The following is a 24854-nucleotide window of genomic DNA, read 5'->3' on the forward strand; positions in this document are numbered from 1 at the left end:
CCCAAACCCTAGCCGCCCCTCCTCACACCTCTCCTACAGGGCTTAGGCGAGCCCTGCCGGAGTTCTCCACCACCACCGCCACCACACCATCGTGCTGTCGGGATTCCGATGAGGATCTACTACTTCCGCTGCCCGCTGGAACGGGGAGGAGGACATCGTCATCAACACCGAACGTGTGACCGAGTACGGAGGTGCTGCCCGACTGTGGCACCGTCAAGATCTTCTACGCGCTTTTGAAAGCAGCAAGTGATCATCTTCTGCAACAACGAGATCTAATCTCGTAGGCTTTGGAAATCTTCGAGGGTTAGTCTCATGATCTTCTCGTTGCTCCCATCTTGTAGATTGCATCTTGGCTTGGTTTTCGTTCTTGCGGTAGGAATTTTTTGTTTTCTATGCTACGAATCCCTTCAATATGTACATTTCAAAGGTACGAGATAAATGGGAATACATTTTACACGATCACCCAAGATAAAAAGAGCACCAACCAAAACAGTGGTGTCCCCTTCGATGCAAAAGATGATCATCCTGACGAGGAAAGTGATGCCAGCACACAGAGCCAACTGCACGCACATTTTCATAAGAAAAACCCGAGCCCCCAACGCCATACACCGAGAAGCAAAAAGAATATGCTCTCGATTTTCTTGACACACCATCGCAATATGACTTACACGAGAAGAAGGATGACTATACACGCACACTTGCGAAGGTAATTGAGTAGAGAAAAGAGAGGAAAAGTGCTAGCGGTGGCAAATCATCAACTAAAAGTGCAGCCGGGAAGAAATCAAGTACAAAAAGTGCGTCCCTCAAGCCCCAGCAAGCAACAACAAGCAGAAAAACAAATGATGTTCCCGAGCTCGGAGAACAGGCCAAACAATCAATCCCACCCCTCAAAGTGTTAGATGTTCCCTTGGTGTACCAGGGACATGGTGGTTTGGATATGGAAGCAGCTGCGAAGCTGATACGCGTACAGCACGCGTCCGTTGGGAACCCCAAGAGGAAGGTGTGATGCGTACAGCGGCAAGTTTTCCCTCAGTATGAAACCAAGGTTTATCGAACCAGTAGGAGCCAAGAAGCACGTTGAAGGTTGATGGCGGCGGGATGTAGTGCGGCGCAACACCAGAGATTCCGGCGCCAACGTGGAACCTGCACAACACAACCAAAGTACTTTGCCCCAACGAAACAGTGAGGTTGTCAATCTCACCGGCTTGCTGTAACAAAGGATTAGATGTATAGTGTGGATGATGATTGTTTGCAGAAAAACAGTAGAACAGTATTGCAGTAGATTGTATTTCAGTATAGAGAATTGGACCGGGGTCCACAGTTCACTAGAGGTGTCTCTCCCATAAGATAAACAGCATGTTGGGTGAACAAATTACAGTTGGGCAATTGACAAATAAAGAGGGCATGACCATGCACATACATATTATGATGAGTATAGTGAGATTTAATTGGGCATTACGACAAAGTACATAGACCGCTATCCAGCATGCATCTATGCCTAAAAAGTCCACCTTCAGGTTATCATCCGAACCCCCTCCAGTATTAAGTTGCTAACAACAGACAATTGCATTAAGTATTGCACGTAATGTAATCAGTAACTACATCCTTGAACATAGCACCAATGTTTTATCCCTAGTGGCAACAGCACATCCATAATCTTAGAGATTTCTGTCACGTCCCCAGATTCACGGAGACATGAACCCACTATCGAGCATAAATACTCCCTCTTGGAGTTACAAGCATCTACTTGGCCAGAGCATCTACTAGTAACGGAGAGCATGCAAGATCATAAACAACACATAGACATAACTTTGATAATCAACATAACAAGTATTCTCTATTCATCGGATCCCAACAAACGCAACATATAGAATTACAGATAGATGATCTTGATCATGTTAGGCAGCTCACAAGATCCGACAATTAAGCACAATGGGGAGAAGACAACCATCTAGCTACTGCTATGGACCCATAGTCCAGGGGTAGACTACTCACACATCACTCCGGAGGCGACCATGGCGGCGTAGAGTCCTCCGGGAGATGATTCCCCTCTCCGGCAGGGTGCCGGAGGCGATCTCCTGAATCCCCCGAGATGGGATTGGCGGCGGCGGCGTCTCAGTAAGGTTTTCCGAATCGTGGCTCTCGGTACTGGGGGTTTCGCGACGGAGGCTTTAAGTAGGCGGAAGGGCAGGTCAGGGGGCCACACGAGGGGCCCAGATGACAGGGCCGCGCGGCCAAGACCTAGGCCGCGCCGCCCTGTAGTCTGGCCGCCTCGTGGCCCCACTTCGTCTCCTCTTCGGTCTTCTGGAAGCTTCGTGGCAAAATAGGACCCTGGGCGTTGATTTCGTCCAATTCCGAGAATATTTCTTTACTAGGATTTCTGAAACCAAAAACAGCGTAAAAACAAAGAATCGGCACTTCGGCATCTTGTTAATAGGTTAGTTCCGTAAAATGCACGAATATGACATAAAGTGTGCATAAAACATGTAGATATCATCAATAATGTGGCATGGAACACAAGAAATTATCGATACGTCGGAGACGTATCAGCATCCCTGTTTAGTTCTGCTCGTCCCGAGCAGGTAAAACGATAACAAAGATAATTTCTGGAGTGACATGCCATCATAACCTTGATCATACTATTTGTAAAGCATATGTAGTGAATGCAGCGATCAAAACAATGTATATGACATGAGTAAACAAGTGAATCATAAAGCAAAGACTTTTCATGAATAGTACTTCAAGACAAGCATCAATAAGTCTTGCATAAGAGTTAACTCATAAAGCAATAATTCATAGTAAAAGCATTGAAGCAACACAAAGGAAGATTAAGTTTCAGCGGTTGCTTTCAACTTGTAACATGTATATCTCATAGATATTGTCAACATAGAGTAATATAATAAGTGCAATATGCAAGTATGTAGGAATCAATGCACAGTTCACAAGTGTTTGCTTCTTGAGGTGGAGAGAAATAGGTGAACTGACTCAACAATGAAAGTAAAAGAATGGTCCTCCATAGAGGAAAAGCATCGATTGCTATATTTGTGCTAGAGCTTTGATTTTGAAAACATGAAACAATTTTGTCAACGGTAGTAATAAAGCATATGTATCATGTAAATTATATCTTACAAGTTGCAAGCCTCATGCATAGTATACTAATAGTGCCCGCACCTTGTCCTAATTAGCTTGGACTACCGGATCATCGCAATGCACATGTTTTAACCAAGTGTCACAAAGGGGTACCTCTATGCCGCCTGTACAAAGGTCTAAGGAGAAAGCTCGCATTGGATTTCTCGCTATTGATTATTCTCAACTTAGACATCCATACCGGGACAACATAGACAACATATAATGGACTCCTCTTTTATGCATAAGCATGTAACAACAATTAATAATTTTCTCATATGAGATTGAGGATATTGTCCAAAACTGAAACTTCCACCATGGATCATGGCTTTAGTTAGCGGCCCAATGTTCTTCTCTAACAATATGCATGCTTAACCATAAGGTGGTAGATCTCCCTTACTTCAGACAAGACGAACATGCATAGCAACTCACATGAAATTCAACAAAGAATAGTTGATGGCGTCCCCAGTGAACATGGTTATCGCACAACAAGCAACTTAATAAGAGATAAAGTGCATAAGTACATATTCAATACCACAATAGTTTTTAAGCTATTTGTCCCATGAGCTATATATTGCAAAGGTGAATGATGGAATTTTAAAGGTAGCACTCAAGCAATTTACTTTGGAATGGCGGAGAAATACCATGTAGTAGGTAGGTATGGTGGACACAAATGGCATAGTGGTTGGCTCAAGGATTTTGGATGCATGAGAAGTATTCCCTCTCGATACAAGGTTTAGGCTAGCAAGGCTATTTGAAACAAACACAAGGATGAACCGGTGCAGCAAAACTCACATAAAAGACATATTGAAAACATTATAAGACTCTACACCGTCTTCCTTGTTGTTCAAACTCAATACTAGAAATTATCTAGACCTTAGAGAGACCAAATATGCAAACCAAATTTTAGCATGCTCTATGTATTTCTTCATTAATGGGTGCAAAGTATATGATGCAAGAGCTTAAACATGAGCACAACAATTGCCAAGTATCACATTACCCAAGACATTTATAGCAATTACTACATGTATCATTTTCCAATTCCAACCATATAACAATTTAACGAAGAAGAAACTTCGCCATGAATACTATGAGTAGAGCCTAAGGACATACTTGTCCATATGCTACAGCGGAGCGTGTCTCTCTCCCATAAAGTGAATGCTAGGATCCATTTTATTCAAACAAAAACAAAAAACAAAAACAAACCGACGCTCCAAGAAAAGCACATAAGATGTGATGGAATAAAAATATAGTTTCAGGGAGGAACACGATAATGTTGTCGATGAAGAAGGGGATGCCTTGGGCATCCCCAAGCTTAGACGCTTGAGTCTTCTTAGAATATGCAGGGGTGAACCACCGGGGCATCCCCAAGCTTAGAGCTTTCACTCTCCTTGATCATGTTGCATCATACTCCTCTCTTGATCCTTGAAAACTTCCTCCACACCAAACTTAGAACAACTCATTAGAGGGTTAGTGGACAATAAAAATTAACATGTTCAGAGGTGACATAATCATTCTTAACACTTCTGGACATTGCATAAAGCTACTGGACATTAATGGATCAAAGAAATTCATCCAACATAGCAAAAGAGGCAATGCGAAATAAAAGGCAGAATCTGTCAAAATAGAACAGTTCGTATTGACGAATTTTATCGAGGCACCAGACTTGCTCAAATGAAAATGCTCAAATTGAATGAAAGTTGCGTACATATCTGAGGATCACTCACGTAAATTGGTATAATTTTCTGAGTTACCTATAGAGAAAACAGCCCAGATTCGTGACAGCAAAGAAATCTGTTTCTGCGCAGTAATCCAAATCTAGTATGAACTTTACTATCAACGACTTTACTTGGCACAACAAAACACTAAACTAAGATAAGGAGAGGTTGCTACAGTAGTAAACAACTTCCAAGACACAAAATAAAAACAAAGTACTGTAGTAAAAACCATGGGTTGTCTCCCATAAGCGCTTTTCTTTAACGCCTTTCAGCTAGGCGCAGAAAGTGTGTATCAAGTATTATCAAGAGACGAAGTGTCAACATCATAATTTGTTCTAATAATAGAATCAAAAGGTAACTTCATTCTCTTTCTAGGGAAGTGTTCCATACCTTTCTTGAGAGGAAATTGATATTTTATATTACCTTCCTTCATATCAATGATAGCACCAACAGTTCGAAGAAAAGGTCTTCCCAATATAATGGGACAAGATGCATTGCATTCAATATCCAAGACAACAAAATCAACGGGGACAAGGTTATTGTTAACGGTAATGCGAACATTATCAACTTTCCCCAAAGGTTTCTTTGTAGAATGATCAGCAAGATTAACATCCAAATAACAATTTTTCAGCGGTGGCAAGTCAAGCATATTATAAATTTTCTTAGGCATAACTGAAATACTTGCACCAAGATCACATAAGGCATTACAATCAAAATCTTTAACCTTCATCTTAATGATGGGCTCCCAACCATCCTCTAGCTTTCTAGGAATAGAGGCTTCGCGTTCTAGTTTCTCTTCTCTAGCTTTTATGAGAGCATTTGTAATATGTTTTGTGAAAGCCAAATTTATAGCACTAGCATTAGGACTTTTAGCAAGTTTTTGCAAGAACTTTATAACTTCAGAGATGTGGCAATCATCAAAATTCAAACCATTATAATCTAAAGCAATGGGATCATCATCCCCAATGTTGGAAAAAATTTCAGCAGTTTTATCACAAGCAATTTCAGCAGCTTTTAGCAGCTTTCAGTTTCTCGCGCTTTGCATTAGAAGTGGAAACATTTCTAACACCAATTCTTTTATTATTAATAGTAGGAGGTGCAGCAACATGTGTAGCATTAGCATTACTAGTCGTGGTAATAGTCCAAACTTTAGCTACATTCTTCTCTTTAGCTAGTTTTTCATTTTCTTCTCTATCCCACCTAGCACGCAATTCGGCCATCAATCTTATATTCTCATTAATTCTAACTTGGATGGCATTTGCTGTAGTAACAATTTTATTTTCAATATCCCTATTAGGCATAACTTTCGATTTCAAAAGATCAACATCAGAGGCAAGACTATCAACTTTAGAAGCAAGTATATCAATTTTCCTAAGCTTTTCTTCAACAGATTTGTTAAAGGCAGTTTGTGTACTAATAAATTCTTTAAGCATGGCTTCAAGTCCAGGGGGTGTGTTCCTATTATTATTGTAAGAATTCCCATAAGAATTACCATAGCCGTTGCCATTATTATAAGGATATGGCCTATAGTTGTTACTAGAATTGTTCCGATAAGCATTGTTGTTGAAATTATTATTTTTAATGAAATTTACATCAACATGTTCTTCTTGGGCAACCAATGAAGCTAACGGAACATTATTAGGATCAACATTAGTCCTATCATTCACAAGTATAGACATAATAGCATCAATCTTATCACTCAGTGAAGAGGTTTCTTCGATAGAATTTACCTTCTTACCTTGTGGAGCTCTTTCCGTGTGCCATTCAGAGTAATTGATCATCATATGATCAAGAAGCTTTGTTGCTTCACCAAGAGTGATGGACATAAAGGTACCTCCAGCAGCTGAATCCAATAAATTCCGCGAAGAAAAATTCAGTCCTGCATAAAAGGTTTGGATGATCATCCAAGTAGTCAGTCCATGGGTTGGGCAATTTTTAACCAAAGATTTCATTCTTTCCCATGCTTGTGCAACATGCTCAGTATCTAATTGTTTAAAATTCATTATGCTACTCCTCAAAGATATAATTTTAGCAGGGGGATAATATCTACCAATAAAAACATCCTTGCATTTAGTCCATGAATCAATACTATTCTTAGGCAGAGATAGCAACCAATCTTTAGCTCTTCCTCTTAATGAGAAAGGGAACAATTTTAATTTTATAATGTCACCATCTACATCTTTATACTTTTGCATTTCACATAGTTCAACAAAATTATTAAGATGGGCAGCAGCATCATCAGAACTAACACCAGAAAATTGCTCTCGCATAACAAGATTTAGTAAAGCAGGTTTAATTTCAAAGAATTCTGCTGTAGTAGCAGGTGGAGCAATAGGTGTGCATAAGAAATCATTATTATTTGTGGTTGTGAAGTCACACAACTTAGTATTTTCAGGGGTGGCCATTTTAGCAGTAGTAAATAAAGCAAACTAGATAAAGTAAATGCGAGTAACTAATTTTTTTGTGTTTTTGATATAGCAAACAAGATAGCAAATAAAGTAAAACTAGCAACTAATTTTTTTTGTATTTTGATATAGTGCAGCAAACAAAGTAGTAAATAAAACTAAGCAAGACAAAAACAAAGTAAAGAGATTGGGAAGTGGAGACTCCCCTTGCAGCGTGTCTTGATCTCCCCGGCAACGGCGCCAGAAAAAGAGCTTGATACGCGTACAAAGCACGCGTCCGTTGGGAACCCCAAGAGGAAGGTGTGATGCGTACAGCGGCAAGTTTTCCCTCAGTATGAAACCAAGGTTTATCGAACCAGTAGGAGCCAAGAAGCACGTTGAAGGTTGATGGCGGCGGGATGTAGTGCGGCGCAACACCAGAGATTCCGGCGCCAACGTGGAACCTGCACAACACAACCAAAGTACTTTGCCCCAACGAAACAGTGAGGTTGTCAATCTCACCGGCTTGCTGTAACAAAGGATTAGATGTATAGTGTGGATGATGATTGTTTGCAGAAAAACAGTAAAACAGTATTGCAGTAGATTGTATTTCAGTATAGAGAATTGGACCGGGGTCCACAGTTCACTAGAGGTGTCTCTCCCATAAGATAAACAGCATGTTGGGTGAACAAATTACAGTTGGGCAATTGACAAATAAAGAGGGCATGACCATGCACATACATATTATGATGAGTATAGTGAGATTTAATTGGGCATTACGACAAAGTACATAGACCGCTATCCAGCATGCATCTATGCCTAAAAAGTCCACCTTCAGATTATCATCCGAACCCTCCAAAGATTAAGTTGCTAACAACAGACAATTGCATTAAGTATTGCGCGTAATGTAATCAGTAACTACATCCTTGAACATAGCACCAATGTTTTATCCCTAGTGGCAACAGCACATCCATAATCTTAGAGATTTCTGTCACTTCCCGCATTCACGGAGACATGAACCCACTATCGAGCATAAATACTCCCTCTTGGAGTTACAAGCATCTACTTGGCCAGAGCATCTACTAGTAACGGAGAGCATGCAAGATCATAAACAACACATAGACATAACTTTGATAATCAACATAACAAGTATTCTCTATTCATCGGATCCCAACAAACGTAACATATAGAATTACAGATAGATGATCTTGATCATGTTAGGCAGCTCACAAGATCCGACAATTAAGCACAATGGGGAGAAGACAACCATCTAGCTACTGCTATGGACCCATAGTCCAGGGGTAGACTACTCACACATCACTCCGGAGGCGACCATGGCGGCGTAGAGTCCTCCGGGAGATGATCCCCATCTCCGGCAGGGTGCCGGAGGCGATCTCCTGAATCCCCCGAGATGGGATTGGCGGCGGCGGCGTCTTAGTAAGGTTTTCCGTATCGTGGCTCTCGGTACTGGGGGTTTCGCGACGGAGGCTTTAAGTAGGCGGAAGGGCAGGTCAGAGGGCCACACGAGGGGCCCAGATGACAGGGCCGCGCGGCCAAGACCTAGGCCGCGCCGCCCTGTAGTCTGGCCGCCTCGTGGCCCCACTTCGTCTCCTCTTCGGTCTTCTGGAAGCTTCGTGGCAAAATAGGACCCTGGGCGTTGATTTCGTCCAATTCCGAGAATATTTCTTTACTAGGATTTCTGAAACCAAAAACAGCAGAAAACAGCAACTGGCACTTCGGCATCTTGTTAATAGGTTAGTTCCAGAAAATGCACGAATATGACATAAAGTGTGCATAAAACATGTAGATATCATCAATAATGTGGCATGGAACACAAGAAATTATCGATACGTCGGAGACGTATCAGAAGCTAGCGGCTCAAATGAATTGTATTATGGAGGAATTGCTGAGTTCCTAAGATATTGCACTACCCTTTGCTGATATAGCCCCTAAATTTGTCTACGGGGCTGACTTGGTCAGCAAAAAGAGGCCGAAAGAACTGCCAACGCACATGCGGAATTTGCATCAGTGGTACCTTGATGCGTGCAAGGTGAACCAAAGATACATCTGGGCGAATGTCCCAGAAGAATATTACTTCCGAAGTGAGGATATCCATATTGAGATATGCGAACTCTGGCAGTTATTCAATTTGGACGCCCTCGACAAATGTCTCATGAGTTGCTATTTCTTGTAAGTTGTTGACTAAGTTTCTGTTTATTCAGTTGTTCCTGTTCATTGCATATACTCATTATATCCTTTTGTACTATGTTATGCAGAATGAAGACCGAGGAATGCAAAAGAAGGCATATAAACAATATTGGATTTATTGACCCAGATAAAGTACATCATGACACGGTAAGGGATAAAATCGAAGAAAACTGGGGGAAACCTGCTAAGGTTTTTAACGGAGCAACATTTCTGTGATTCAATATTGTTTCCTTACAACTACAAGTGAGAGTCTTACTCTGTTGTACACATTCAATTTGTCTTACTCGATGTTAAGTGTAATTCATGACATATATATAAACATGTGCAGTTTTCACTAGATTATGCTAGACATTCAAGTTGATAAAGGAATAGTTGAAGTAAGGAACCCATTGAATAGAGGTCTGGAAGGGTTCCGCAACTTGCAGGACTTGCTCCAAAGGTAATTTCAATCATTGCCGCGCTATATCGATCTCTTTTATGAGATATCAATTAATTACCCACTCATTCAATCATTTTTTTTTGCCTGGCAGGGTTTGGAGAAGCTTCAAGAAGGTGGTTAAGGGTGGTAACTTCATAGAGAAGCTAACATTTACTCATGTATCGTGCGCCCAACAGCCACAGGGAACGAATCTATGTGGATAATACATTTGTGAGTCCATTCGCATGTTAACCGTTGAGAAGAACGATCGTAGATTCAACGTAAGCAATACATTCCCAACTTTAATTTATTACCGTTAATATTTCATTATCAAGATTGATATATTCATATTCATCTCATTTTCCTATGTAGGTCGAGTTCATGCGGGAGAAGCTCAAACTACAACAACACCTACTAGGAATTGCGGAGAAACTGGCGGGACTTTTGATGAGAGAAATGATATACGATAATGGCTTGTTTAGTCCAAATAGGCGCTTTTGATGATCCCCGTGTAATAGTTGGAATAGACGACGGGCTCTAGTCCCGGTAGTCGTGAGCTCCATGTATATATAAGGAAAATCTACGAATAGAATTTTGCTTCAAATATTTGTTTGCTCGATCTATATATAATGAATGAACGTGTATAGCTGGTAGTAGTGTACAAATATATAAAAATTATTTTGAAAAGAAAAAATGAAATAAGGAGGGGGCGATGGCGGGGGTGGGCTGCACCCCCACCGAACGGCCCCTAAACCCTTAAGGAGCAGCATCCTACGCGCGCCACGTAGAGGACCTGTTGTCCCGGTCTGTGTTGCCAGCCGGGACAAAAGGGGTGACCCCTGCACGCCCCGCGGCGGCCACGTGGTGGACTATACGGGCGTGCTTTTGCAAAATTGCCACCCATGTGTTCCGGACGTAGGATTTAGATCAGATCGCTGTGGAAGAAAGGATGCAGGGATGCACCAACGGTACTGGATTCATAGGATACGGCGCCTCTCAAAGAAGACCAGGCAAGTTCGGGGCAAGGGTCTCAAACAGTATTAACCATCCGATCTGTTTAATACTTACACCCTTAAATCTGTAGTATATATAATGTACCGTAATTTTTTTTCATATTGATAGCACGCATACATGCTGAAAGATGCTCCCCACGACTTAAATAATTACAACTCTTCATTGATCTCGATGAACAAACCAGCCGGGACATTTGACACGATATATATATAGGTTGATGAACGCGCGTGCATGCACCATGTTCGTTTTCTTTACTTTTCTTTACGTACAAATAAAGATCAGTGCAGCCGTACGTGTGCTATATACAGTGTAATTGCAGGTACATACACGATCTTCAGCTCTGCGACTTGGCGGAACGAACACAACAACAAAGCCGCCGTCACCAACCCCACAGGTTCGGTCGAATTGCCACAAAACCAGCTGGTCGCCATCGGTTCAAAAGGTCTATTGTATTTCCACTCAAGAGGGAATATGCCACAAGTAGAGTAGAAACTGGAGTACGTGAAGAACAAAATTCGAATCTGGTGGATGTATTATACAACATGCATTTAAAAAAAAAAAAACACGACTCCATGCATCATTCTTTTATGGGAGGTAAAGTTCTCCTTTGTCTGTTAGATACTAAGATGGATTCTATTCTAGGCTGTGTGTGTGAACCTGAGCACCAAGAATAAACGTCCATGACTGAAGTTCTTTATCTCCACCAGAACGTTCTCGTCCAAGAATAACACCGTAGCAGGAAACTCCAGAAGCTCTTAACGGAAATTAAACAATGAAAATTCTAATCGCATCAACAAAGGTGACTTGTTTTCCGAGACGACTATGCATGTGTATGATGATAATTCCGATCGTATGCACCTAGTCGTTAGCGTTATGCAGTAACATATATCTTTAGGCTATTATATGACTTGTTTTAAGACCATATGTTCTGCATATTATGGGAACATAGATGCTAATATAACAAATATTACCAAATATTACATACCCATGGCGAAGATCATAGATTCAGACATACCTATTTCAAGCTGTAACGAGATATAGCATATGTTTATCTCATCTCCAAGACTTCAGTCTGTTGAATGTTCCAGAGATGTGAATTTACTCATTTAGGCTATATCAAAGGCCCTACTCGATCTGTCGGTCTTGTCCTAAAGCATCCCACTTGGAGGGATATTTCTAGACCCTCTTGACTAAAAAAAAAGCATGTCCATGTGACTAGAGCTAAGTGTTAACCTGACTTGGCAATTTGTGTCACAAGTTCCAGAAGAGAGGTCAACAAGGATGACAAATACTCGGGTGAGGTCAGAAACCTTATATCTTGAGAAAAAGGATTACTGCATATGACCCATTGTCAAGGTTTGTCAAAGATAATTTTATAAGCACTTGGGAGTTAACACATCCTGTTAGGGGATGCTACCAGCTATCAAATGAGTACGATTAGTAGCATACTTAACACTGTTCTCCTGTCCCGTGCTGCAGGGAACTCGGTGTTTTCTCGGGTCATGGCAAAGTTGGGCTGAACCTCAAGGATCACACATTCATCAAGAGCTAGAACGTAGTCATAGGCGGATCTACCATACCTTTTGCCCGGGCAGCCGCCCAGGCTTCCGGCCGGTCGACAAGCCTATTTTCGTCTCAATTTCATATGTATTTGATAAAAATTTAGCACAACAAGTTTGTTTGCCTAGGCTTCAAAATTTTCTTGGGTCCGCCTATGAACGTAGTCGGATTGGATCCGAGTGGATATGTTTGTGGAGTCCTAATTTTCGACGAGTGTGGACATCCATGTGAGGACATCAGAAAAATTGGAGGTATAGAAAAATAATTTGGGAGGATCAAGCTGTTTGAGCTTATAGAAAACCTTAAACACCACAGCTAACATTTAAGAAGTTAGGTGTTCACGTCTAGCAATCACTTGCGTGACCTAATGGCTCATAGGTGTAGATACCTTGTAGGTCTTGCACATATGGTGGTAGGACAATACAAGGGAGTCACATGGACTAGAAGGTAGTGCCAAATACAATGGACAGACATCTCTCTTAGGATTCGAGACATTTATTGGTAATTCAATGATCTATAAAATTATCATGATATTTTGTTTACGAGGTACAAACAATTATTCCACATGCTATTATAGCCTATTCATTCCCCACATTAACTGCATATATTTATATGGATAGGAAAGAGGCAGGTGAATTTGTGAGTTGTTTTCAATAATTCAAACAATCTATATGCAAAAATATATGAGAAATTTTGTGTCATGATTTGAACAAACATGTTTGGATCCTACGGTGCATCACATTGTTTCATTGTTTTCATTTAATGTTGGCTTCCATTAGATAGTTTCTCCCGAATATAAGGGCGGGCAATCATATTTTTCATAGAGAAATGACAAGTTTATTTTCTACATCAATATCACAGTCAACATCTATACCCAGTCATCTATGATCCTTTTGGAAATTTTGAACAAACAATATTTTTTTATCTAGCAGCAACTGGTCCCAAACTCATTTAGCCATTAAACAATTAAACCTTGTTTTATATGAGTAAGACTTGTTTTCTATGAGCATATGAGAGTATTAAACCCATATTATTATTCAATGTTTTTTATATTTTTAATAGTTATAATTGTTGCTTGCTTTGTCTTATTAATTAGCTTTTACAATATTTTTATCCTTTCAAGTCTCTCGTATGTCAATGATATTGGTTCCAAGGGCTGGTAAACATGGGCGGAGGCAATACATGGGTGTACAATCGTACACCGATTATTTTGGGAAAAGGCTTGTATATCTATGTCCAATTCACATCCAGAGCAATATGCATTTTGTACACCCATTGTCCATGAGTACAATTATGACTTTATTGCACTTTGTATACCCATTGTTCATGCACTGGCTCCCCCACTGCTGATAAAAACTAAACTACCTCAAGCTCTTCATATGTGTTCATCTTTTTATGGTTCTTTTATACTGCAGAAGTAAGCTTTCTTATAATAAACCTTTAACTTTTACTTTAGCTTAGTCTATTGTTTTTAATAATTTGTCAACTTTTTTTCTTTCATTTTATTTTTCATATTTTTTGTTTAACTGAAATGTGTGGTTCAGTGTGGTAAACAGGTAATATTTTTTATGTTGTCAGCAAATTATTTTCTGTGTTTCTCCGCAGGAACATTAAAAGTTATAATCATTAAAAAGTTAATTGATAATTTTACTCTTGCATCATTGCAACGTGTGCGTACATCGTAGGGTTTGCCCTCATACCATCCTCACAAAAAAATCAATTATTTTTCACCTAATTAACATTCTGTTCCTTCGACCAGTTGCTAGTCAGGCTAATACCCCTTGGCCATGAAAGAGTTTAGGGAAGATTGGTTTTGGGTGAGTTGCACGGCACAAACCGGCCGGCCTCCATATGATGTATATATATAGGAGATTACAAGAGTTACATGATTACACGTTACAACACCTAATACGTAACAAACACGTATTCTATCACCCTCCCTCAATCTCAACCGGTTGAGACAAGTTGAGATTGTGCCTACAATGTACATACAGCGGCAAGGGAAGAGGCTTGGTGAAGATATCTGCAACTTGATCCTTGGAGGAAATAAATCGAATCTGGAGCTGTTTCCGAGCCACACGTTCACGAACAAAATGGAAGTCCACCTCAATGTGCTTCGTTCGCGCGTGGAAGACTGGGTTCAATGACAAATATGTAGCACCAATGTTATCACACCATAACACTGGCGGTTGAGCTTGAGGACGACCAAGCTCTCGTAGCAACGACTGAACCCAGACAAGCTCCGCTGTAGCATCCGCAAGAGCTTGATACTCAGACTCCGTACTCGACCTGGAGACCGTAGACTGCTTGCGAGCACTCCAGGCAATAAGATTTCCTCCATAGAAGATAGCATATCCCCCCGTGGAGCGACGATCATCCATATTGCCAGCCCAGTCAGCATCAGAAAAGGCAGACAGCAATGTGGAAGGAGAAGCCCAAAACTGTAGACCACAGTCAATGGTGTAACGCACATAGCGAAGTATCCGCTTAACAGCAGACCAATGAGGAGTACGAGGCTCATGAAGGTACTGGCACACCTTGTTGACAACAAAGGACAGATCCGGACGTGTCACAGTGAGGTACTGAAGGCCACCAACAATACTGCGATAGCGAGTAGCATCCTCAGACGAAAGAGCATCACCATCAACACTGCACAAGCTCTTAGAGGATGACATGGGAGTAGTAGCAGGACTGCATTTAAGCATGCCGGCCCGCGCCAAGAGCTCAAGAGCATACTTGCGTTGGCGAAGAAGGAGACATCCAGGTGACGGTGACTGTACCTCAATGCCCAGAAAATAATGTAACACACCAAGATCCTTGACAGAGAATTCAGACCTCAACTGAGCAATCAACCTAGGAATAGCACCAGGAGACGAGCTGAGAACAATGATATCATCCACATAGACCAACAGATACATGGTAAGATCATGGCGCTGAAGTATAAAGAGTGAAGTATCAGCGACCGATGGCAAGAAGCCCAATGAGCCAAGAACAGAACTGAGACGAGCATGCCAAGCACGAGGCGCTTGCTTCAGACCATAGAGGGACTTGACAAGGTGACAGTAATGATCAGGTTTGTCAGGATCAACAAAACCTGGTGGCTGCCGCATATAGACCTGCTCATCAAGAAAGCCATTAAGAAAAGCATTCTGAATGTCCAGCTGACGAATGTGCCATCTGTGAAAGAGAGCCAAAGACAACAACAAGCGAACTGTCGCAGGCTTAACCACAGGACTGAATGTCTCATCATAATCCAGACCATAGCGCTGCTTGAACCCTTTGGCCACTAAGCGAGCTTTATACCGCTCAATGGAACCATCTGCATGAAGCTTCACCTTGAACACCCACCGAGAGTCAATCAAATTAACACCAGAGACAGGGGGAACCAGGTTCCATGTGCCATTGCGCTGCAAGGCTGAGAACTCTGTCTCCATAGCAGCACGCCAGTGCGGTAGACGAAGCGCTGCACGATAATCCGAGGGTTCAACAGTGTCCTTAGAAGCATCACGTGCGGACAAAATAGCACTCCAAGTGACAGTCCCATCCGTGCGAATCTTGGGCTGACGAATACCACGCCGGGCGCGCGTCGTAGGTCCGGTGGCGGCAACAGCAGACGGGTCCGCCACTGTCGGGTTGACGGGAGCAGCAGGCGCTGCAGCGACAGGCGAACCAGGTGGTGCACCAGCCTCGACGGGCGAGGCACTAGCAGCAGGAGCAGTAGCCGACAGAGGAGACGGCGCTCCAGGCGAGGAATCCAGCGGGTCAGAGGACGGGTCCGCGTGACCACGTGCAGATTCTGGAGTGGAGGGAGCCGAGTCAGGTGAGCGGCTCGAGTCGGCGACAGGCGGGCACATCGCTGCGGAGGATTCCACGCCATGCACAGGCGCAGATCCCGAGGCAGCAGCAGGAACACCATGCAAGCCATGCATAGGCTGAGGATCGACGTGAAGGGGAGGATCCTCAGACAAAAGTTCCAAGCGGGCGCCACGACCTGTACCTGCACCATGATTAGCGAGCAAAGACGGTGCATATGCAGTATCCATAAAGTGGTCAGCAGAAAGAAGAGATGACTCCGTAACTGGTGGTGGTGTATGAGACACAGGCATGTTGGAGAAAGGAAAGACAGTCTCGTCAAAGATGACATCCCTAGAGATATAGACTCGATTGGATGGAACATGGAGACACTTGTAGCCCTTATGGAGTGTACTGTAGCCTAGAAATACACATTTTTTAGAGCGGAAATCAAGCTTGTGATTATTGTATGGGCGAAGATGAGGCCAACAAGCGCAACCAAACACCTTAAAAAAGGTGTAATCAGGGGTTTCACGCAAGAGACGCTCAAGGGGAGTTTTCATATCAATTGTGCGGCTAGGAAGTCGATTGATGAGAAAACACGCAGTAGAGAAAGCATCATTCCAATAACACAAAGGCAAAGATGCATGAGCAAGCAAGGTAAGACCAGTTTCTACAATATGACGGTGTTTGCGTTCAGCAGTGCCATTTTGTTGATGTGTGTGTGGACATGAAACACGATGTGAGATGTCTAGATTATGAAAGAAAGGATGGAGTTTTTCATACTCCCCACCCCAATCTGTTTGAACATGTTTGATCTTACAATTAAGGAGACGTTCAACATGCTTTTGAAATTGAAGAAACACATCATAGACATCAGATTTGTGTTTAAGCAAATAGAGCCACGTAAAGCGACTGTAAGCATCAACAAAACTCACATAAAAACGATGTCCACTAACAGAAGTTTGGGCAGGGCCCCACACATCGGAATAAATAATCTCTAAAGGAGACTTTGTTACACGAGTAGACAAGGAGAATGGCAGTTGATGACTCTTCCCTTGTTGACAAGCATCACAAACTGGTCTAATTTTATTGGACTCATGACTAGAAGGCAAATCATGACTATGAAGAACATGCTGAACTATCTGGGACGCTGGATGACCTAGGCGACTGTGCCACATATCACGTGACACCTTGACACTGCTGAGAGCTTGCTTGATAATTGGCGCTTTAATCTCATAGAGACCACCATGGCAACGACCTCTAAGAACTGGCTCCCTCGTGTCCCGATCCTTGACAAAGAGATCATAAGGATGAAGTTCAATAAAAACATTGTTATCACGAGAGAGTTTACTCATAGACAAAAGATTGCTAGTGGAATCAGGAACATGCATAATTCGATTGAGATGTAAAGGTTTAGATGACGGAGTAGGCAACAGTGCATGACCAACATTATGTATACGCATACCTTTGCCGTTTGATGCATGAACAAAATCGGTGCCGTAGTAGGGTTCCTTGGTGGTGAGGCGGTCAAGCTCATGTGTGACATGATGAGTCGCTCCGGAGTCTGCGTACCAAGCCGGATCGACGGACTGCTGCCCGCCGTAGCCACCACCTTGCGCAGCCATTGCCATGGCAACTTGGCGATCCGTGTTGGAGCCATCGTTGCCGATCCCGAGGAAGCTCCGATTGAAGCGCTTGAAGCACTTGGAGGCGGTGTGAAAAGCCACACCACAAAGCTGGCACACAACGCGATGGGCATTCTTCTTGTTGTTGCCAGAGCCGGAAGGAGCAGAGGCCGGGGCCATCTTCGTTACCGGTGACGGAGGCGGACGAAAATCAGGGCGGTAGGTTGGGCGGAAGCCACCGCCACCACCACCGCGAGCGGCGCCAAACGCCGCGATCTGTGAGTCGCCACCAGCACCATAGACACTCCCATGGGCGGCAACTTGCGCCGCAGGGTAGTACATGGCTGCTCCAGCTTCAGCACGACGAGCTGCAATCCGAGTTCCCGTAGCCATCAGCTGAGAGAACAAGTCCCGTATAGGGATGCAGGTGGTGCGGGAGTTCACAACTTGGTACAGCGCGTCGTAGTCCTTGTCCAGGCCAGCGAGCAGATAGGCGACGAATTCCTCATCTCGAAGTGGCTGACCGATGCTAGTGAGAGAATCCGCCAGGGCTTTCATCTGGTGGAAATAGACATTGACAGAGAGATTGTTCTTCTTGAGATCAGACATCTGCTGTCGGATGCCGGACGATCGCGCGATGGAGACGGAGGCAAAAGCACCGCTAAGCGTCTCCCATGCCTCGCGCGCAGTGGCGGCAAAGAGGATCATCCCGACGACTCCTTCGGTCATAGAGGACACGAACGCCGAGAGGATGGATTGATCTTGCTGAACCCAGAGTGAGTACGCCGGGTTAGGCTGCTGCACCGTGGTCTCACCATTGGACACGGCGATCTCAGCAGCAGGGCAGGGCTTCGTCCCATCGACGTACCCCATGAGAAGATGGCTCCGCAGCAGAGGAGCGACTTGAGCTCGCCAGAATAGGTAGTTTTCTCCGGTGAGCTTGATGGTGATCGCCGACGCCAGAGAGACGACGGGCGCAGCCGGCGCAGACACAGCGGATCCAGAGGACGAGCTGTTCAGGGCCGGCAGAGTGGAGACCGTGAGAGCGGCCGTGGTGGCCACCGATGCAGCAGGCGAAGAGCCCATGACGCGATCTGAGATGGCGGCGGCGGCGGAGGAAGGCGGAAGAGAGGATTAGGTTTAGGTCAGGAGCAAAGCTCTGATACCATGAAAGAGTTTAGGGAAGATTGGTTTTGGGTGAGTTGCACGGCACAAACCGGCCGGCCTCCATATGATGTATATATATAGGAGATTACAAGAGTTACATGATTACACGTTACAACACCTAATACGTAACAAACACGTATTCTATCAGGCCACCTACTGCGTGGAGTAGCAGCATTCTTTGAACGCTTGCAGGTTTTGCTGGAAGACGGGGACGAATGCGTCGACGCTGCCATCGCCAATGTAGGACGGCGTGAGGAAGAGCATTCCCTCTGTAGGGAAGTAAGACGGCATGAAGTAGCTCGGGCTCCCGGTACCGAAGTCCAGCTCGTAGAACGGGAAGGTGAGCCAGCTGTCCACCTCGACGTCCGGGCACATCACGTCCTTGCACATGGCGCTCCGCGCGAGCCCTTCCTTCTCCGCGGCGCCGGTGGTCGCGAAATCGACGAAGGACTGGAAGTAGCCGCCGTCCACCCTGGCCACCTCGTCGTGGATCACCTGCGCGGCGTGCTTCAGAGGCCGGGTCAGGAGGTCACCTACCGTGGCGCGCGGGAATGCCCAGAGCACCATGTTACCAAAGTACTCTGCTGGTTTGCCGAGCCGGTGGCGCCCGTCGACGGACAGGCGTATGGTCGTCGTCTCTTCTGGGCTCAGGTCGCGCGCCCGCGTCATGGTGCGCCAGAGGTGGGCGAGGATGGTCTCGAACCGGCTGAACGGCCGGCCGCGCCCCTCCGACGCGCTGCCACGGAGCCCGGCAATGAAGTCCTTGGTGAAGTGCGCCTTGTGGATGACGATGTTGTCGGCGACGTCGCCGTGGTGGCTCTCGACGTTGGTGGGAGATGGAAGGTAATACTCTCTGTTGCGGTGGTCATGCTCCACGCGAGGCGATGATCGGGGCTTGAAGAGGTCCTTGTGGTGGTGCACTGGCGGGGCACCCATGGGGAGCCCTCTGGTGGCACGTCCGCATGCAACCAGGAAGTTGCTGGTAGCGTGGCCGTCGGCGACAACGTGGTTGGAGGTGAACCCAACGGCGAGGGAGCCGCACCTGAACCGGGTGAGCTGCAGCAGCACCACCTCCTCTAGCTCCCCCTCCAGGTCCGGGTGCAGCTTCAGCAGCTCCGGCGTGGGCTTTGCCGGTGCCATGTCGATGAGGTCGGCATCCACGGAGGCCTCCACGAGGCGGGCGCCACGGTCATTGAGAATGAAGGAGGGTGCGCCGTCATCAGGGTTGACGCCGAGCTGGCCGGCGAAGACGCGGTACTGGGCGAGCACCGCTGCCAGGCCCTTCTCGATGGCTGCCGTGGAAGGAGCCGGCGAGGCGAAGGCGTAGATGATTGCCATCTGCATGTCGAACGTCACCCTGTCGAAGATGGACAGAGGGATGTACTCGGTGGCTGGTGCCGCGCCGGCATTGTAGGCAGGCTTCACGAGCTTGGAGCTCAACACCTTAACCTCCATTGCAAAATGCCGAGGTTCGTCGCAAGGAGTTGTTACAGCAAGAAATGGAGAGAGCAAGCGATGGAAGCTAGGCTAGCTCGTTTGTGCTGGTTTGGTACTTCGAATTTAGTTGTAGGAGTGATTTGCACATTTCGTTGTGCCAGTGGGGATATATATAGGAAGTTAGGAACTGGATGGCGAGAAAAAGTTGGTGAAGTCCGACTAATTAGGACAAGATCAATCTCTAGCTACTCTAACAAGTGTGGTTCAGATTTTGACCTGGCCGCCTCTGCGCATCAACCTATTGATGTGTTTGACTGCTTTTATATCGTCCACAGCTACGTGCGAACCTGCTGAACGTAAGAATTCCCTATGCTCAAGTCATGTTTGAACTCACCAAAACATCTCCATTAACCTTTGCGGCACAGAAACCACCGATTTTCTTTGCTCGCTAAAGAAAGTAAACCATTGGGGGCTATTCAGCGTTTTCGATTAGCGTCAAGCGTAATTTATCATGAGATCTATTGACTACGGTGATTGAAACCTTTTATACTACGAGCCATCAAGAAAATATTAAAACACATAATTAATTAGACATTGAGATACTATGTACGTTCACGGTTGTACTCCGTTCTATCAGAATTAAATAATGAGCTTTGTCTCGATACAAATGTATCCGGACACATTTCGCTGTGTAGATACATCCATATCTGAACAAAGTTGAGTTACTTATTTCGAACAGAGGTTTTAGGTGGAAGCACTTGTTCGAAACTAGGATTGATTAAACAAACCACGCACGTTCAATAACATATCTATGTTGATTATCAAACAAATAAAACTCTCCGTTTACATGTCAGGCATGAACATATAACCTAATATTATTGTATTAATTAATATTGTTATAGTAACATATTTCACCGAACACGTTTTCTGTGTCTAGAGTGACATGTTTTGGGTCGGTTTAGAAGAAATGGTTATGTGCAGCAATATATATTGTTCTTTTTCTTTGCAAATTTAAAAATTAAAATATCAATTAATATAGTACCATTATTTTGCAAATCATGACAACTTGCATAAATTGTAATATCTTCTAGTCTTCTACGATGCCGAAAGCCAAGATTTCTGAGCCAAATTTATTTTTGAAGAAAGACATAAAGTTTATGCTAATATGTGCAGCATAATAAACTTATTTATTCGTATGCACAATAAATTGTATTCTAATTTTGGCATGATTGTCAAATTCAGTGCATACTTTGGACACAATAGAGGACAACCATATGATTTTAAATAAATTAATTTATATTATTATTTTTACTTTCTCATTTGATACATTATCCTTAGGTAATCAATATACTACATCTTTATATCGGTTATAACTAGCAAGATTAGCAGTGAAAAAAATATGTGAAATATTTTCTCATAAAATTATAGTGCTAAACTGTAGTTGTATTTTCGATGAATTATTTTTATTTACTTTGTTTTTCCAGGGAATCTTTTTTTCAGTGGAATTCAACATAAACATGGTAAGACAACATTTTCACATTATTTAACTAGTTAGCTTATGCCCTTGGTGTATTATAATGTGTTTTCTATGTATCCTTTCTCTATAGTGTTAGTAAATATGTGCGTAACTTGGTCAATTATTTTTAGAGTATGCAAGCAGATATACTCAGTAGAAGGCGTAAGCTCATGGTATACTATATTTTGAAAAGTAACCTTGGTGAGATATCTTGATAGAAGAATTTAGAGTTAAGTTTGGTAAACTATGAATAGACAATTCTAGAGCCTATAAAGTGCGAACTAATACAATATTTGTACAAAGGATTGAAGTGAATTCAGTAGTCCAATCATTCCAATCTTCGGTATTCATCAAATTTCAGCATGCAAAGTGTCAACTAGAGTTCTGTGTTGTGACGTGAGTGTGGCCCCCTATTTTTCTCAGTGCCGAACTTTTTGTATAATAAGAAGCAGATGATTTAACTCTTTATTATGGTTGTCCTATTCAAAGTTTGACAAGGTTGTTTCACATTAACTAATAAATCTGGAGGGTATAAAAACATAAATAAAAATATGAAACTTGACCAGGTGCATGAAAATCATGATAACTGGCAAAGTAACACTAATCAAAAACTCAAAATACATTTTACCGCTTCTATGAAGTTTAACTAGATCTCACTATTTCGTTCAGCGCCAGGTGTTGAGGTAAGATAGCTCATCATCACAATGAATGGTGTTGCCGTGAAGTGTCATGCTAGTGCTTGGTATATGTGACATGCTTACCTACATAGTTTCAATGTCGTACGCAATATGTTTTTAAGCTTGTGACAGGAATCATTTCATAATTTTACAGAAAAGACCGGTCAAAATTCAAGCTCGGCTTTTTCTGGACTTTAAGATGCTTTCATCCTTCAGTGGACTCTACATACCTTTTGGGGCAGCCAGCAAATGCAAACTCCATAGGAACTCTCACGAGATACCAAACAAGTTCCAGATCGTGTGTTTTTCGCAAAAGAAAGTATCAGAATCAGTGTGATGTGATGTTTTCCCAACCTACATCTCTGGAGAATCGAAGGTCTCTATTTGAGGCATGAGGGTAGGAAAGTGCAAGTAAAGCACACCCATTGATCAATATATATGCCTTTCTCTACTCCACAATTCCGGACATAGAAGCAGACTAGGAAAGATAAAAGGCAATAGTTGGGCTCGATCAAGTGCTAGCTTTTACCAAGCACACTAACCAGTACCGAGGTCGAAGATATCGCCTTTGCTACTTAGTTAGGAGGAAAATAGATAATGAATACTTCTGCATGGGGCACTGTGATGATCTGTAGAGATTTGGCATAACCACATAAGCATGATAATGTTAGAGGCGGCTGGCAGCCGGCGGAAGCTCGATCTGTCGAAACTGATGGGAAAATATGCCCGCACTACAGCACTGGAAAATTACTATTAGTGATCGCGATGCATGCATCTGTCCGTCGATAGGAAAAAATGTTTTCAAGCCGCCTCTGAGATTATGTTAGTGAATTGTGCTCACTGATCCATGTGCGTTTTTTGTTCGCTTTTTCATTGATCCATGTTCTATAACCAGTGGCATGTATAGTAAAGTACTCCTAAAAGAATCTAGAATGCTCCTTTTTAAACATAGGGAGCACGCTGCCTTTGGCAAGTTCCTCCGGAACTACGTCAAGACTAGCCTCATCCCGCTCGTCGGTCCAGCTATTGGCCCTCATGTTCTCCATTAAATTTAGTTTCTGTTAAGTTGTTTCCCTGAAGGTCCATGGTTAAACTATGTCATGTTTAAAGACTATGTTCTACTTTTGTTATTTGGAATCTAGGCAATCATACCCAGTTGTATAAGACTATGTCATGTTTATATGCTGTTTGCTGTTGCATTAGCATTACTGCTGCACATGTTATCTCTTTTTTCATGTTGATGCACGCTGCATTTGTGTAGATGCTTTATTCTGTAGCTAAGCAAGTTTCAATGTAATTTCAACTACCAAAAGTTTTTTTAAAAACACTTTTGTTCAATGTTGCTGTTTGGCCACACCAGAGTTGTGTAGATTACATATCAGTATGCACTGGTGGAAAAAGAGCCTTTGGTCGCGGTTCACAACTGCCATTAGTTGCGGTTGCGCAACCGCGACCAAATGAGCGTGACTAAAGGCCCCCCCCTTTAGTCGCGGTTGCTTACGAACCGCGACTAAAGGCCCGTCCACGTGGGCGCCAGGCGACCGTCGGGGCGGAGGACCTTTAGTCGCGGTTCTTCTGGCCAACCGCGACTAAAGGCCGCCGCAGGTTTAGGGTTTTAGGCCCCCCCCCTAAACCTGCCCCCCCTAAACCTGTTTTCTGTTTTATTTGTATTGTTTTATTTCTTTTGTGCTTTATTGTAATTTTGAAGGAGTTTCACATATTCTACGGTACTACATACATGCATATGAATGTACAATTTCAAACAAATTTGAAATTAGAACCAAAAAGAATTCAAGAGGAATATACAATATATATTCAATATCATCGGATGACCATATACAAGTTTGAACAAGTTTCCATACATAATTTAATGCATGTATAGTTCTACGTCCTCGTAATGGTGTTCTCCTTTAGGATCGAGGACTTCCCTCCTGAACCATCCAGCTAGTTTCTCTTGAAGTGGTCGGAAGCGAGCTTCTGGACTAAGCATCATCCGGAGGTTATTCCTCTGAGCATTGAGATCACTGGGAACGCGCTCAGAGGTGTATCTCCGGATCATCTCACAGACATAGTATCCACACAGATTGGTTCCCGGTGGCTGAATATCGCTACCATTCTTAGCTTTTGACCGCATGAAATTTAGCTCTTTTTTGAATTGACCGACCTTTGTATCTGAGAACCGTCTCCAAACCCTACGAGGCAAAGAAAA

The 24854-nt window shown here is 43.4% G+C and overlaps 2 protein-coding genes across 2 annotated transcripts; both read right to left on the bottom strand.

Moving 5' to 3' along the window:
- Positions 1 to 14359: 14359 nt before the first annotated feature.
- On the bottom strand, positions 14360 to 18934 carry LOC139831823 (uncharacterized). Its single transcript, XM_071821162.1, has 2 exons — positions 17689 to 18934; positions 14360 to 16641 (listed from the first exon to the last, which is right to left on the bottom strand). The coding sequence occupies exons 1-2, from the start codon at positions 18932 to 18934 to the stop codon at positions 14360 to 14362; spliced, it is 3528 nt and encodes a 1175-aa protein (XP_071677263.1).
- Positions 18935 to 19168: 234 nt separating this feature from the next.
- On the bottom strand, positions 19169 to 20560 carry LOC127302774 (putrescine hydroxycinnamoyltransferase 3-like). The gene has a single exon (XM_051333346.2). The coding sequence runs from the start codon at positions 20468 to 20470 to the stop codon at positions 19169 to 19171; it is 1302 nt and encodes a 433-aa protein (XP_051189306.1). The 5' UTR covers positions 20471 to 20560.
- Between the last annotated feature and the right edge of the window lie 4294 nt (positions 20561 to 24854).

Source organism: Lolium perenne, chromosome 5 (assembly GCF_019359855.2).
Source record: "Lolium perenne isolate Kyuss_39 chromosome 5, Kyuss_2.0, whole genome shotgun sequence".
NCBI classification, from domain to species: Eukaryota; Viridiplantae; Streptophyta; class Magnoliopsida; order Poales; family Poaceae; genus Lolium; species Lolium perenne.

Bases quoted from the DNA above. Each gene is read 5' to 3' on its own strand.
- LOC127302774 (XM_051333346.2), bottom strand. From the start codon at position 20,470: ATGGAGGTTAAGGTGTTGAGCTCCAAGCTCGTGAAGCCTGCCTACAAT.
- LOC139831823 (XM_071821162.1), bottom strand. From the start codon at position 18,934: ATGGGCTCTTCGCCTGCTGCATCGGTGGCCACCACGGCCGCTCTCACG. The intron at 16,642-17,688 runs GTATGCGTATAC...GTGTATTTCTAG, and splicing joins TCATGCATCAAACGGCAAAG to GCTACAGTACACTCCATAAG.